Source organism: Schistocerca americana, chromosome 2, assembly GCF_021461395.2.
Source record: "Schistocerca americana isolate TAMUIC-IGC-003095 chromosome 2, iqSchAmer2.1, whole genome shotgun sequence".
NCBI lineage: Eukaryota > Metazoa > Arthropoda > Insecta > Orthoptera > Acrididae > Schistocerca > Schistocerca americana.
Window position 1 is genome coordinate 31281016 of NC_060120.1, and position 17672 is coordinate 31298687.

General features: G+C 38.1%; 1 protein-coding gene across 2 annotated transcripts in view; it reads left to right on the plus strand.

Moving 5' to 3' along the window:
- The window catches only part of LOC124594835 (DNA excision repair protein ERCC-6-like), a 110880-nt gene extending 99566 nt beyond the window's left edge, over positions 1-11314 (plus strand). For both annotated transcript variants that reach the window (XM_047133284.1, XM_047133285.1), the window contains 2 exons: positions 788-992; positions 9903-11314. In XM_047133284.1, the coding sequence (XP_046989240.1) occupies positions 788-992; positions 9903-10371 (674 nt within the window). In that variant the 3' untranslated portion in view covers positions 10372-11314. The remainder of the gene's footprint in view (positions 1-787; positions 993-9902) is intronic.
- The last annotated feature ends 6358 nt before the right edge of the window (positions 11315-17672 follow it).

The following is a 17672-nucleotide window of genomic DNA, read 5'->3' on the forward strand; positions in this document are numbered from 1 at the left end:
ATTCTTGAAAATATTATATTATCTTGCCATGTGTGTTACAGTGTTGCTTCCGGGGCAGGGAGTAACAAGAGTCGGTACGCTGGACAGCCTGGATGTGGTTTTTAGGTGCTTTCCTATATCCCACAAGGTGAATATGAACTGGTACGCAAGTCCTACCCCTGTTACATTATTCACAAACATCAAGAAAACTTTCGCTCACTTTCACATGAATGATGCTACACAAATACAGGTGGGTTGCGTATTTCCTGTTCGGGGAGGGGGTCAGGGGTGTACACAAAGACAGTTGGGGTACATTTATTTTGTCTGGGGGGAGGGGGCTTAATAGGGTGGCTGCAGGAAGGGTATCCAGCCACCCCTTAAATTAACAATATCAAATCTGTCCTGCACCAGTGCAGGGCAAAGGCACAATTGGCTGAAATTTGCCATGGAAATATTCGTGAAGTGTGCATGCCAATTATCTCTCAAAGCAGAAGTGTATTTTCTGAGCTGTCAGAGACGGCAATACTTTGTGTATGCCAGTTCCAATTCAGCCAAGACACCAACAGCCACATTTTACTGGTATGGTTTGATAAATGTTGCGGCACTGTAGTAGGAAAGCTGAGATGGGATAGAACCAAAGTAATGGCTAAATCAATGCTAACAACCATTTTCATTTTTTAAAATTCAATGAAGATTTATTTCTGCAAGCTATAAATATTTGTGTCTGGATATAATATCTATCATCATTCATAATCAAATGTCAGGCATTATTATACTGAAGACGATTAATTTTAATGCCATTTTGCAGGACTGCAAACAGCATTACATCACGATCGCATAATGGAAGGCAGTGAAGCAGATTACTCATTGGTAGAGGGTGAAGCTCAGCGTGTAGCAAAAGAAGCAGTTAAAGCACTGAAGGAATCACGGCAGCAGTGTTTCAATGCTGGTTTGGGTATGCCTACATGGACAGGGCAGCATGGTGTCATTCGAGTTCCTGGGAAAAAGCCATGGTACCATTTGTTTACTTTCATAGAATTTTATTCTGTTGTTGTGGAATTTAGAGTAAGCTACGTAACTACTTGGATGTTCATCTATGTTCTGTATATGAGGACATTATTACCTCAACTAAGTCTTGCATTGGAGCGTAGCTGCTGGTCTCTCTCTCTCTCTCTCTCTCTCTCTCTCTCTCTCTCTCTCTCTCTCTCTCTCTCTCTCTCTGTCCTAGGCATGTTTTTGTGTGATTAGAATTGTGTTTCTGGCTTGTCATTTTGAAGCTAATATGTTTTTATGATGGGTATCTTCATTAAATATGTTACAGGAAATGAATGTTGCTAGTCACATATTATTGAGTAATTTATATGAACACCAATACTCCCAATAGTTAACACAAACAATTTACATATTTAAAAAAGTACAGAAAACTGGTGTGTAACACATAATGCATCCATCCCAATACCCTTGTTGTTTTACATCATCATGACGTGGCAGATGTAAGTGTCTCATAATGTATGATGTCCTGGTTGCCATTATCATATTAACTGACATTTAATTATAAAAAAATCATACAAATATGGTGCATTTTTGATATATCTTCTATGCACCATTGCTGTAAGGCACACTTTCATAATATGCAAGTTATCATATCTAAACAATGCAATACAAAAAATCTTTAACCACCAATAAGACATTTCCCATAATTTTCCTTGTACAAATTGTATCAGTAATGACATGTTTTCAAGAGGTCCTGATAGTACTAGTGCTTTGAAACAACATTTATTCACAGGGTGTTATTGTAGTATAAAACCATGTATAAAACCCACCAAATATGAGCTCCAACAAAACCTTATGTGATTTCTCCTAAGTTATGCGTGTTATCTATACATGACTTAACAATTGCCAGGCTGAAGGGACTGAGCCTTCAGGAAGCCTATAAGAGCTGTATTCTGTTAAGCCACGCCCCCAAACCTCTACTACATAAAGCTTAACCTGCATTTCAAGATGGAGCATCCACTCACGTTATGTAAATTCATATGTGAAATATTCAAAATGCATACTGATATTTAAATTCTGTAATCAGTTATGGAGAAACATATTTTAATATGTACAGGGTGTACATAAAGTCCAGGAACACTTTCAATTATTTATTGCACAAGAACTAAACATTGTACAGATGTCATACATATTGCAATTTGAAGAGAAGCTCTGATGAAAGTTTTTTTTACAAACATTCAATATGTGAACCATGAGTGACCCAGCAGATGTCAATACGGTAATCGAGTTCTTGCCATACCCGTCCCAGCATGGCATCATAGACTGTGGCAGTCGCTTCCCGTATTCTCTCCCGGAGCTCTGCTACATCACGTGGTAGAGGAGGCACATACGCCAGATCATTAATTTGTCCCCAAAGAAAAACGTCACACAGAGTGAGATCTGGTGACTGGGTAGGCCATTTCATAAAACAGCTGTCCCCTTCTGTAGCACGCGCTCCACGTCACTTCTCTCACTGGGACGTCCGCTTCTCTTTGCTGGCCACAAGCAACCAGTTGTAACGAATTTGTTGTGTCAGTGGTAAATGGTCTTCCTTGTTAGTGGCTTCTTATCGCACTTTGTTCTAAACGTCCATTGAACTACAAAATTGTTAAGGCTTTTGTGGCCACTTGTTGACAAACTGCCTATTGGCTTCTGTCTCGGGTTCTTCGGCTGACGTTCATCTAATGATTTTTCTGACGTTCGCCAGCACGAGTGGCTGGCATTGTCAAAGCTTCACCCTCCATTGCCGGTGGTGAACTGGAGGCGAGCTCGCGGCCGCAGACTATATGTACCTGGCGCGCCAACGTCCGAGGGCTTCTCCGCGGTCATTTCCGGTGCGGTTCTCCTCTTGCTACCTGCGACGGTGGTGCCAGAAAAGAGGCATGATTAGTACGCTCGTAACGAGAGCAGAACGAATATGTGAGCCGCAACACCTCTTTTCTGGCTCGGGTGGTGCCAGAAAAGAGGCATGATTAGTACGCTCGTAACGAGAGCAGGACGAATATGTGAGCCGCAACACCTCAAACGAGAAATGCAATACCTGGAAACTGTTCTGAGGAGCAGTGGGTACTCCACAAATTACATCAGAAGTGTAACAGAGCCCAACACTCGGCGCAGTAAGGAACCAGAAAAAGAAATGTCGGGTACGGACTTTCTGCCATACATTCCCAGAGTGACGGACAGAATCGGCCGCACATTGCGCAAACATGGCGTAAATACGATTTTCAAGCCGACAAGGAAGATCAAAGAGTGTCTTAGATTGGCGAAGGAGAAAAGAGACCCACTTGCAAGGTCGGGAATATATCGTATACCATGCACATGCGAAAAAGTTTATGTCGGAATGACTGGACGATTAATTAACACCAGGATCAAAGAGCACAAGCGACATTGCAGGTTGGGGCAGGTGGAGAAATCGGCCGTGGCAGAGCACGCACTGAATGGGACCGACCACGTAATAAAATTCGCCGACGCGGAAGTTCTAGCTGTAGAGAAGCACTACCACACGCGCTTGTTCAGAGAAGCTCTAGAAATGCAAAAACACGCGAACAGTTTCAACAAGAAAGAGGAAAGCCTTAAGGTAAACGGATCCTGGCTGCCCGTACTGCAGCGAACGACCGTCGCAGGTAGCAAGAGGAGAACCGCACCGGAAATGACCGCGGAGAAGCCCTCGGACGTTGGCGCGCCAGGTACATATAGTCTGCGGCCGCGAGCTCGCGTCCAGTTCACCACCGGCAATGGAGGGTGAAGCTTTGACAATGCCAGCCACTCGTGCTGGCGAAACGTCAGAAAAATCATTAGACGAACATCGGCTGAAGAACCCGAGACAGAAGCCAATAGGCAGTTTATCCATTGAACTGCTGTAGCACACTTGTTTTTGTTGAACTTCAACACACAGAAAGCTCGCACCGCACCTGAACCTGCCATGTTTGCGATGAGCGCTGACTATTGGCAAATTACCAGACTATGCTGTGGCGGTGTACATGGGAGAAAAAAAAACCCTTCAGGGTTTCTTTTCAAAATGACATGTGTATGATACCTGTTCAATGTTTGGTTCCTGTGCAGTAAATAATTGTAAGTGTTCCCATTCTTCATGTACACTCTGTGTTTTGGGATGGCTCCACCTCAGAGCCTGTAACCATGAGCTGCACTTATCCAAATAACGGAACATGTAAGGCAGTGACTTGGAATGTTTGTATCGTACATACTTCACATACGAAAATTATCTCTCCTTCTACAGTTAGTAAACATCAGATGGTGTAATATAACCTACACCTTCAGTCAAGGCTAATATGCAGAGACTTACCAGTCTGATTGCTGCTCATTGCATTGCATTGCTTAACTACTCGAACTGCCAAAACTTCCTTGTAGATTAACAAATAGCTGTGGGCTTATATTTAGGATTTGCAGGGAGTTATGAAATTTCTTTTTGGTGTATGTTTTGATATAGTCCAAAAAGTTTATCTCAAGTTTATGAGTAGTATAACATATCCTGCTGCTTAGTATCATTAATATTTGCAAAAACAAAATCAGAATTGCATGAAAGCAATCTCTGTCATACTAAAGAAGCTATCTTGATTTTGTCTGACACATACTTAGTCATACTTTCATACATGACAGCAATTCATTTTATAAAAATAGCTGGCAGATACAATGCTTCCATATGAACAGCATAGAAATGTCCTACAAATACTGACTTTGTTGTGGAATTGAGAATGCTGTACGAAATTTTGAAACTGGAAGAATGGACTACTAATGACAGATGTTACTAAGTTTTATGTATTCTGGACCTTCCAAGATGGTGAAGGCCTTAAGGTGTGCATATTCATGACATTGAGGTCTGCTTTTGTGACATACTAGTTCCTAATTACAAATCTGTAAGTGGAATAGGAGTGTGAAAAAGAAATGTTAATAGTTACTTCTAAAATTAACTTGCTCTCAAGCAAGACTACAGTCTGTTTCAATTACTTGATAGTTGACATCTGTCACTTAAAGACAGTAGAGTGTTGCCACTTCGGCTACCACTTGGTTAAAGGAGACACACAAATGTGGCTGGTTACTTCACAAGTTCTGAAATGCTGTTCAAGTAACGTGGGGCAATGTTGGAAGCTGGTGCCATCAGGTACGACAGGAATGTGAGATACTATGTCTACAGCTGATTTTAAATGACCAGTGATTGAACTAATGCAGACATTGTGTTTTATAGCCTTGAATTTACACTCATGTCCTAAGCTAACTACAACCTCTTGACGTGCAATATATCCGAGTAAACAGCAGGTAACTGTACCTGTGGCAGAACTATTAATTACGCTCGCTTTGCTCATGACTTTTAAAGTTGACCTGTACGAACAAACTCAAGACAAAAAAAAATTGGTGTAGTGCTAAAAGCGGGCTGTAACTTCTCACTTTTGCTACACGAACTGGCGCGATACCGACTGATGAGCAGTCTCGGTTGGAACTCAGTTACAGGTTATAGGCGGCACAAGCAGATTCCAAAAGAAAGAAGAATAACAGGAAGAAATATAAGAGCAAATAAAACATTCAGTACACTGATGAAAATGATGCACCAAAAGATTAAAAGTAAAAAGTTAGACTGTAACCAGTTAATTGAAAATAATGATAATCAGAGTCATTTTGGCAAAGATTAAAAAAATAAAACAAATTATCACCTGGCGATATTCGAACTTGTATACTTTTACGCCATAGACTGTGGCATCACCACTGCACTGTAGAGGAAGTTGAGATTATGTTGTTACATTTATTTATGGAAGCTAGATGTAGTGGGAATTGGTGAAGTTAGATGGCAGGACTTCTGGTCAGGTGAATACAGGGTTATAAACACAAAATCAAATAGGGGTAATGCAGGAGTAGGTTTAACAATGAATAAGATAATAGGAATGCAGGTAAGCTGCTATGAACAGCATAGTGAATGCATTTTCATAGCCAAGATAGACACGAAGCCATGCCTACCACAGTAGTAGAAGATTACATGCCAACTACTCTGCAGATGATGAAGAGATTAAAGAAATGTATGATGAGATAAAAGAAATTATTCAGATAGTTAAAGGAGACAAAAACTTAATCGTGGTGGGTGACTGGAATTGAATAGCAGGAAAAGGAAGAGAAGGAAAAATAGTAGGTGAATATAGACTGAGGGAAAGGAAGTCACTTGGCAGAATTTTGCACAGAGCAAAATTTAACCATCTTTAACACTTGGTTTCACAATCATAAGGGAAGGTTTTATACGTGGAAGAGACCTGGCAACACTGGAAGGTTTCAGATTGATTATATAATGGTTAGACAGAGATTTAGAAACTAGATTTTAAATTGTAAGACATTTCCAGGGACAGATGTGGACTGTGACCACAATTTATTGGTAATGGAGTGTAAATTAAAATTGAAGAAATAGGAAAAAGGTTGGAAATTAAGGAGATGGAACCTGAATAAGTTGAAAGAACCAGAGGTTGTTGGGAGCTTCAGAGGGAGCTTCATTCAGTGTTTGACTAGAACAGGGGAAAGGAATACATTAGAAAGCAAATGGGTATCATTAAGAGATGAAATTTGGAAGGCAGCAGAGGATCAAATAGGTAAAGAGACAAGGCCTAGTAGGAATCCATGGATAACACAAGAGATGTTGAACTTAATTGATGAAAGGAGAAAGTTTAAAAATGCAGCAAATGAGGCAGGCTACAGGGAATACAAAAATTTAGAAAATGAGGTTGACAGGAAGTTCAATATTGCTAAGCAGGGATGGCTAGAGGACAAATGTAAGGATTTACAAGCATATTTCACTAGGAGAAAGGTAGATCCATCTACAGGAAAATTAAAAGAGGGTTTTGAGGAAAACAGAACTAGCTGTATGAATATTAAAGAGCTCAGATGGTAAACAAGTCCTAAGAAAAGAAGTGAAAGGTGGGAGGCGTATATAGAGGGTCTATACAAGGTAGATGAACTTGAAGGCGATATTACAGAAAGGCTTGAAGTCGATATTACAGAAAGGGAAGAGGAAGTTGATGAAGATGAGATGGGAAATATGATACTGTAAGAGGAATTTGTCGGAGTTCTGTAAGATCTGAGTCGAAACAAGGCCCCAGGAGTAGAAAACATTCCATCAGAACTACAGATAGCTTTGGCAGAGCTCGTCCATATGGTGTGCTAGATGTGTGTGACAGGCGATATACCCTCAGACTTCAAGAAGAATGTACTAATTCCAATTCCAAAGAAAGCAGTTGCAGACAGATTTGAAAATTACCAATCAGTTCAATAAGTCGTTGTTGCAAAATACTACTACAATTTCTTTACAGGAGAATGGAAAAGCTGGTAGAAGCAGACCTTGGGAAGATCAGTTTGTATTCCAGAGAAATGTAGGAACATGCAAGGCAATACTGACTTGACTGGAATACACTCTTTGAAATTCTGAAGGTAGCAGGGCTAAAATACAGGGAACAAAACGCTATGTACAACTTGCACAGAAACCAGACCATAGTTACAAGAGTTGATGGTCGTGTTTGATAGGGAGGCAGTGGTTGAAAAGGGAGTGAGGCAGGGTTGTAGCATATCCCCATGTTATTCAGTATTTATACTGAACAAGTAGTAAAGGAAACCAAAGAAAAATTTGGAGTAGGATTAGATTTGGAATGAGACACTTACCATAGTAGATGAGTTTCGCTATTTAGGTAGCAAAATAACTGGTGATGGCCAAAGTAGAGAAGATGTAAATTTTAGACTGGCAGTGGCAAGAAATTCGTTAATGTTGAATATAGATTTAAGCGTCAGGAAATCTCTTCTGAAGGTATTTGTCTGGAGTGTAGCCATGTATGTAAATGAAACATGGATGATAAAATAATTTATTATAGAGACTTTAAAAATGTGATGCTACAGAAGAACGCTGAAAATTAGATGGGTTGATCAAATAACTAATGACGACATACTGAATAGAATTGAGGAGACAAGGAATTTGTGGCACAACTTGACAAAAACAAGGGATTGGTTGATAGGACAAATTCTGAGATATGAAGAAATCACCAGTTTAGTATTGGAGGGAAGTGTGTGGGTGGGGGGTAAAAATCATAGAGGGAGACCAAGAGATGAATACAGTGAACAGATTGAGAAAGATGTCGGTTGCAGTAGTTATTCAGAGATGATGCAGAAGGTATAATAGCATAGAGAGCTGCATCAAACCACTCTTCGGGCTGAAGACCACACAACAACATTTAAGCATTTATTTATATATAAAATCTGTTGCAAAGAACATTTTCTGCCTCCAAAATCTTCGGTTTTGCGTAATGTTGTATGAAGTTTACCTGCCGTAGGCAGTCTCTGTTATGATAATTGAATATGTGAAGGTGAATTGCATCTTATGCGAACGAATCCTGCAGTCTTAGGCTAGTGACGTGTAGCAATTGTGTATATTCTATTACCATCGTTTAGTGTAAGTGTGTGTTGTTTTGAGTATTTTATCATATGTGAAATAAAAGGGCCAGATCCAGGATTCAGGCTCTAAACATAACATGAGAAAAAGAAAAGCCAGACAGGGATTTGGAAGTTAACAGACCATTTGTTGTGGCAGTTTGGCAGTGGTGAACATTTCAGGCATGACATAGAGCCCTGTAATTGGAGGAAGTCACCTCCAACATGTGAATGTCAACTGTCAAGTAATTTAATCAGACTGTAGTACAGAACTGAGAGGATTCACAAAAAGTAATAGTAGGGTACGATCTAGAGTTACACAGATGTGTTTGAGTTCGTTACTTTGACAAAAACATTAATTGTAAAATTATGAAATGGGACAATAGTTTTAATTGTAAAATTATGAAATGGGACAATAGTTTCCAGTGACAATTGGTTTGGGCTCCTTCATGACCAGGCTATACCACAGAATATAAATAAACTATGATGAATCACTGAATAAGAGTTTATTTGGATTTTTGTGGCCCACTGTTGCTGAAAAAGCAATAGATTCGTAACAGCTAATGAATAAGTGTCAGTAATGCAAGAGGTGCCATTAAATTTATATGCTGAAATGATTGATGACAAAGCTTTAAGAGAACCAGTATTGAAATAGTGAGGGGAATTTAGTATTTGGCTTAATTTAAGACAAAGCTTTAACATACCAGTATTGAAATATTGACAGTGAGTTTGGTAGCTGGACTGAGTTCGTTGTTGTACCTTGACTGTAAGAACAACGTAACGTGAAAAGTTTAGGAAAGTCACTTATTACACTGTTCGCATAACCGTGAAGGATGTTGCCAGAGGAACAAGTTCCGCACCATCATTACTGGATAGACATTCATTCCATGTCTGCAATTCTCTGATATCTAGGGCAACAGTTCAAAGTTTCCTGTGTAACACATTACAACAGTTTTCTTGGGCAATAGTTGTAGACACCATTCATTGCACACCCGTCACAGTTTCCATTGACGTGAAGACTATTGCAACAAAATGCGATAAGTGATTTGTTTATTTGAAATTATTTGATATATTGTGGGGTGACTTCTTGAAAAGCTGATCATTTACATAGTGTTTCCATTCAGTACAAGCTCAGCACTGGTTTATGAAATATGTGTACCTAAAGGTATGTGTGACAGTTATATATTGCTCAATGTTGTTTGATACCACGCTGCTCATTTACCACCTTGTGCTAATAACTGGCCACTTTTTTATGCCCACTAGATGAAGAAATAGCAACACACAGCTTTTCCCTAAAGTTGTCATAGTATTTATGCTGAAGCTATGACTTCATGAGATGTATTATTTTGTTTAGACACTTCTATCCCGTAGGGAGAGAAGAAGTAAATATGTATAGTGTTGCAATTTGAGCAAGTGGAAGCATAAGGAAATAGTTCTTATGTTTCAAAATAATTATTTGTGTTCTTTTTCTCTTTTTTTATCAGTCTCCAATTTGGCAAGAAGAAGAAGAGTGCAGAAATGTCTTCCTCTCCGGCAAGTACTTCAAAAGCTGGTTTAGAGTCAAAGCCATCAAATGCATTCACTGGCAAACTAAAATCTGGACAAGGAAATATGTCTTCAGGTGAGCTTCTAGCTCGCATTCGAGCCCGTAATCGACTTTTGACACCAGCTAATGATTCTCAAGAAGAAGGACAGCAACAAATAGTGCAGCCAACAACATCGAGTGACGATCCAAATGTTGAGCTGTTGACTGACATTAGAAATTTCATAGCATACGGAGCAGCAGTAAATGGCAGAGCTTCAACACAGGAAATAGTTGATAGGTTCAAAGACAGACTTCCTCCTGGTTCTTCTCCACTTTTCAAGTTCCTGCTGCAAGAAATAAGTGAATTTCATAGGACTCAAAGTGGAGAAGGTGTCTGGAAGTTACGAGCAGAATTCAAGTGGACGTAATTGTAACCACTATTCCTCACAGGGCAGTCAGGATTGTAAAGTTATATTTTTATTTTATTTGGGCAACACATGGAGCTTTGGGTTAAAACAGTACAATACATTCCAAAGAGTAATGCATTATATTTTTGTGCATTTTAAAAACATTTCACAGTGCATAGGATGTAAATGTTAGAAGGTTGTTCACACATTTCCTTTATTTCGTGTCATTCTCCAGTCTTCTTTCACTGTGATTCAACAGTCCTCAGTCTTACCAACACTGAAAAAAAATTGTCTCACATTCTATTGTAGTTTTATCGACTTTTGTTATTTAACTGGATTTTTATAATTTTATTGTGTAACAAGGAAAAGATTTTAGTGATCTAGCATTTTGTATATGTTTATTTTTGTTGAACATATGTGGTTGTGAACTTCTGTACTCATATCCATAATTGCTCACAACATGGCAGAACTACTGACATGAGAGAGAGAGATTGAAACCCACTAATACTAAGGTGAATGACTGCGAGACTTGTATTATTATAGGGTTGAAGTCAAAGACAAATTTCCTCCAGTTTCTTCTTCAATATTCAAGTTCTTCTGCAAGAAATGGTGAGTCTATAGGCCCCCAAGTGGATAAAAAGTTGTGAAATTTGTCACCAAGTGTGTGTAAATCAAAAGAAGTAAAGAGTTATACTTGTCACTTGAAGGGATTATAAAATGGGTGTGCATTCAGTGCACTACACTATTGCTGAGCAATAGTTCATAAGAATTGCCTTCTTCTAGTCAATCTCCATATATTTTTAAATTCTTCCTTGCCCATTAAGTAAGTCAGAATATATATTATAATTTATTTATACTCACAGATTAATTAAAAATATTTTTTATCTTTACTGAGAGATGTTAGAAAGATTATCAGTATTATTTTTTTGTCACTATATCTTTATTTCCTACTTCATCAGTTGAGTTGCAGCTGTATATTGTATTGCTATCAAACTAAGATTTTGAACTGCAAACTGAAGTTAAACAAGCTGTACATAAATTTATAAATATTGTTATAAATTTTGTAATGAAATAAAAGCATTTTGTTATGTACAATCTTTCAAATCTTCATTCCCAAACACATTTAAACATATTACACCTTGTCCACATTCTAAATGTTTGACGTTAGTCATTGGCCTGGAGTAATGAAAGGAGTAAAGGTAACAACTAACGGTATACATCTACACATAGACCCCACAAACCACCATACGGTTTGTGAAAGAGGGTATTTTGTGTGCCATTGTCACTTCCCCACTTTCCTGTTCCAGTCATTTTCGCTGGAAGGACAATTACAAGTCTCTGTGCGAACTCAAATTTCTCTAATTTTATGTTCATAATCTTTTCATGGTATTTGGAGGAGGGAGCAATTGATTGACTGTTCTAAGAATGTTTTTGCTCTTAAAACTTTTAACAGTAAATCACACTGATGTAGAACACCTCTCTTATAGCATCTGTCACTGGAGTTGGCTGAGCATCTCCATGAAGCTTTTGTGTTTACCTATTTATTTATTTATTTATCCATCTGTAGACAATCAGGATTGTACGGATGTTGTCAACATAATTATATACAGTAGGTACACAAATTTTGAATTATCATAATCGGAATTCATGGGCATTGTAACATAAAAGATACATTGTTAAACCACTTAATAACACAGTTGATAATTTTTACATATATCTATATATTTACATGATTCCAAGTAATCCTTGACAGTATAAAGACACTTTTCCAAGAGATTTTTTTTAAGCAATTTCCTGGAGTTGTCTATTTTGCTTATGTCTTTGATCCCTTGTGGAAGATTGTTGTACAGTTTAATTCCTTTATGTAACATGCTATTTTGATTAGTTTTTCTTATAGAGGTGTAAGTGTTGTCTGTGTCTGGTTTCATGTGCATGGATGGAACTATTTATTGGGAACTGGTCAATGGTTTTTTTATGTATATTACTGTCTGCAAAATGTATTCACACGGAACTGTCAATATACCCAAAGATTTGAGTAACTCCATGCAATGGGATCTATTGTGGTCCTTTTTTGCAACTTAAATATTGTTTGTCTGTTCTGCCCTGTTGATCCCCAGAAGGATATGCCATAACTAATTATAGAGTGGACATACACATTGAATTTATTATCCTACGTGCATAGCATGCTGAAGCTATTTGCTTTACAAGTACCGCAGTGTGCTCGGTCCAATTTAGTTGAGAGTCGATATGCATGAGGATAGGGCCCAGCACACTTCCTTGGGGGACTCCTGTATTGTTGTATTCTGGGTGTGAAAGGTATGATTGGAGTTAGAGTGATCTCCACCTGTTGGACCCTGTTTTGCAGGTATGAATGAAACCACATGTTTGTTACCCCTCTTACTCCTAGTACATTTAGTTTATTTAGCAAAATTGTGTGGTCTATTGTGTCAAACGCCTTGGTCAAATCAAGGAAGATCCCTGTCATATGGTCTCCTTTGTCTGGTGCTTCAAGGATAACATTTGAGAAATGAGCTACAGCTGAATTTGTGCTTTTTCCAGCCCGGAAACCAAATTGCTCCTTACTCAGAAGATTGAACTTGTTAAGTACCCCATGAGCCTGTTTTTCATTATTGTCTCTGTGGCTTTTGAAAAGGATGACAGTAATGAGATTGGTCTGTAATTTTCTATGATTTCTGGATCACCTTTCTTATATAGGTAGGATTTCTGCATGCTTTAGTATGCCTGGGAAGCCCTGTGGAGAAGGATTCATTGATGATGTGCACTAAAGGATCTTTGATGTTGTCTATGCAGTCCTTCAGTAAGCACACAGGTACTTCATCTCTGCCTGCTGAATTTTTACATTTTAGGTTACTCACAACATTGCATACTTCTGCTGTGGCTCGTCTTAGCATTATCGTGTGTGGTATTTTGTTCAGTAATTGTAAATGCTTTGTTTTGTTGAACTTCTGTCTTAGTTTGGTTGCTATGTTGCTGAAATACTGATTGGCAAAGTTTGCTAGTTTTTTTTGGGTCATTTATTTTGGAATCCTTGTGTTGAAACTGCATGTTTACTGGCTTTAATTTTTTCCTATTAGTTTCCTGTTTGGTGATTTTCCATTCTGCTTTGGTTTTCTTATTAGCTTTTTCTATAAATTTGTCATTTTGGTACCTGTTAGCCACTAACAATACTTTTCTATAGATCTTTCTGTATGTATGATAATAGTTATGAAATGCTGAATCATTACAGTAGTTTTTCATTGAGCTAAGGTGCTTGAGGGTTTCAGAGGATTTCATTATCCCATTGGTTAACCAGCTGTTATTGTTGCATGATTTTGTGATTCTTAGAACTTTAGGAAACACTTCTTCAAATCTGAATTTAAATATTGACAGAAACTTTGAAAATTTCCCATTTATAGTAGGTTCTCTGCACACTTCCTCCCTTGTTTCACTGTTAATTAGTGGCGGAAATAGAGCTCTTTTTGACTTAGAGAAAACCCTACTGTACTTGTGTATTTTAGTGTTATTATCTAATTCTATGCCTAATCTTAATAACTGACTGGAATGGTCTGAGATTCCAAGGTCATTTATGACAATGTCACACCTATCTTTCTCTTTGTCCGTTAGCATATTGTCAGTACTTGATGCTGAATGTCTGGTCATCCTAGTGGCAGTGTTAATTAATGGTGATATACCACAGGTGTACATAATGTTCAGAAAACTGTTGCAGAACATATCTGGGTTCATCATGTTAATGTTTACATCTCCACTAATGATGATTTTGCCTTTGGGGCTGGAGACCATATCTAATGCTTGGGTTAACTTTGTAGTGAATGTGTCCATGTCACAAGTGGGAGCACGATAAATACATAGTACAATTAGTCTGTGGAATACATCTAGGGTTTTTTATCTCTAAAGCTGATATTTCTAGTGTTTATCCTCACTTAATGCCATAACGTCATTTCTAATTTTATACATAATCCCCTCGTACATGTATATGCATGATCCAATAGAGTTTCTACTGTAATGACAGGCTAGACTGTATGAATTTTGTGCTACATTTATTAATTCTGAACCGTTATACCAGTGTTCTGTTATGCAAACAAGTGAGCTGTCAATAGATTGCAGTTCCACTTCTAATTGTTGCACTTTGTTTCTTATGCATTGCATATTTTGGTGCAAGGCTGAGAAGCACTGAGCACTGCTTAACTTGTAGATTTTACGTTTCTTTTGCCTTGGTCTAAAAATCCTACCGATTCATGCACTGGCCACTGTTTATTCCGTTGGATCCTCACATTTTGCTATTTTTGCTGAAGATAATTCTGGCGCTGCCTCTTCTTGTTCAAGTGATGATCCTGGCTACACTGGTGGGTGTTTCTGCAACTGACTTTCTTGTTAAGGAGCTGTTATGGTGTTTTCGTATTTCCTCGATCAAAGCTGGCTATATAGCAGTTGTATTTCTTGCAGCATGTTCATCTTTCTGTATTAATTTTGTCAGCATTTTGCCGAAGCATGACTCCCCAGTGCTGTTATAGTGTTGACTATGTTTCGTGAACAGATCTCTTGAGTTGTGAAGCTCAAAGAATGTTGCATTTTGATAATACTTGCATATTTTACGAAATTGTCAATTTATTTTTGTAAGTTCCAAATTTACAATTGAGTTGTCCTGCAGACCGTGGGTGTGAGGCATGCTTGTCCCTACAATATTCATCACTTTGAGGTTCAGTAGTGTTGGTTTTAGACACTGTGTGGCAAATTTACCATCGTTTCAGTATACATCATTGCTTCCACCCATGATGATGACTGTGTCATTCTTACATAACTCATTTAGTAAATTGCTGTTTTTCATTATCTCAGTCATTATTCCCGTGGCTGTAAATGACGAACTGTATTCATTCATTTTTCTAAGCGATTCTCTTGGCGTGACTGTCTCCAAGTAAGAAGACTCGTTTTTTGTAGTTCCCTGTTTTATTGGTTCTACAAATTTTCTTGACTGTGCACTTCATTGGACGCGTTGTCACTGATTTTGGTTTGTCTGTGTTTGCTGTTTCACTACAGTCTTCATCTAGAACCAGTTCTTTATTTAATAGCAGTATCACCAGAGCTGTACTTACTGTTTGTTTATGTGCTTTGATTGGCACACGCCACGTTTTCTGCATAGAAAGACCGTTTACAGCAACGTCTTGTGCTAGGTGATGATTTTGCTCCAATTCTTGGTATTTTATTTCCAGTTCTTGATATTTCTTCTGGTGTTCTTGGTATTTCATGGTTATAGTCACTAAATCGTCTGTAAGAACGCTAATTATGGTTTCTTTTGATTTTAGTGTGTTCAGTATTTCGTTTTTTGCAGAACTCGTAAAGCACTGACAGCATGTCCAGTCATGATCATATTTCATATACTTCAGATTCACTTTTATGCATTTATCGTGGTACTACGACTTGCACTTGATACACAGGATACCTTGCTTAACCTTTTTTGCACAAATTTTACGCACATCACTATCACATTGTATATTAACTGAGACATTGTTACATGAGGTGGTTTCACTGTATGCCTTATCTACAATTAGTTTCATGTGGTCCACTTTAAATCACTTTTACAAATACTCTTAGAAATGGAGATGATTGTTCTGCAATTGTGTAATCGTACAGTAATGAATTGTCTTGTCTGTTTATGTGCACTACACAACATTTATGTTGAGGGTCAACTTGATCCATTGCTGGTCTTGCTGCATTACACTACAGTTTTCTAGTGTTGCAACATTTATGAATACAACAGCATCATTGCTGAAAGGCACAATGCAACTTCCTGTGTTGTCCGCTAGATGATTTCTCTTCAATCCAATCACATAGCTGGTCTGATATTCCATACACTTGAATTTTGTTCATTAGGCAGCAGTGTAGAATTGTACTGACCTGAGCCCCTACCATCTTCGAAGGATGCCATGGGTCTGATGATGGTCATGTGATATGACCGAAACTGGTCATTATGTTCTTGTAGCATACGTGAAATTTTTTGATCATTGTTCCAAAAATGTTTATTAAAATTGTGTGAATGATGAGTTAATCTCATGGCTGTCAATAACTCCTGATCTGTCCCCAATGGAGCATGTGAGACCAGCTTGGATGTCAGTATCCTGGATATCAAGGATCATTTACTACAGGTATGGGCCAGCTTGTCTCATGAGAGGACACAATGTCTTCATGAAACCCATCCCAGCTGAATTGGTATGTGTATCCAGACTAGAAAGGGTGTAATGTCTTACTGGTAAGTGGGCGTATACTGCGAAGTTCTTTGTAAATTTGTTTTTGCAATCACTGAAGTAACATCACATACTCTCTCAGCCTGTTAAGTTTAAGTTCATTTCCCCAGCCCCCTTAATGGGTGCTTTTTGGTGGGCAGTGTGGCTATGGTAGAGAGGAAGACATTAATATTGGTGGCCATAAGTATCACTGATTGTTTCAGTTCAGTGGTACAAAACATTTTACACCTGGTACAAACAACCAACTACAAATACCTTGATCTACTCTGTCAAATTGTTTTTTTTTTTGTTTTTCCCCCCCCCCCCCCCCCCCCACCAGCAGATATTAGTTTAAAAAATACAACCCCTACGGAAGTTACAAAATTAATTATGCCACTAAAAATTAGCAAATCCTCTGGCTGTGAAAATGTTTCTGGCAGAATATTAGAATCATGAATTGATGTGATAAGACCATCCTTTTGCTATCTTTGTAACCATTAAGAGTTTGCATGTTTTATCACAATGATGTGAAACAAGTTAGTTTAATGAGCATTAACTTAATTTGCATTTTAATATGACTGCATGCTGACCACTTACAGATGAGCTCACATAAAGGAAGACAAAATTTAGTGCAATAACACAATGAAATATGCAACACTTGTACTAAATAAACTAAAGTTTCTAAGTAAAAATTATGCTATCTAAGAACATTACCAACTTACTTTCAAACTCAGTTTTGCTATCTGTCAGGCATTTAATGTAACTGGATAAGTGATTAAAGAGTGGTAGTGGGGATATGCCTCACAGCCAAATTGACAACAATATACCAAGTTTGGTAATAAAGGAAATTGGCGCACCTCCATTCCACAGCAAAATGCTATAATATGGAAGAGAAAAAGATTCACAAAGGAAGGGAAGTTGCATTCCATTTTCAAGTTCTGATGTTATCCTTTCTCACTACTTTCTGACTGAGATGTTATTGTTCTCAGCATATACTTCTTTAAATGAAACCCAACTTTCTTACATATGTCGAGTGTGCCAGTAGGTTACAATATTTGTAATTTTAATTCTGAATCGAGAATG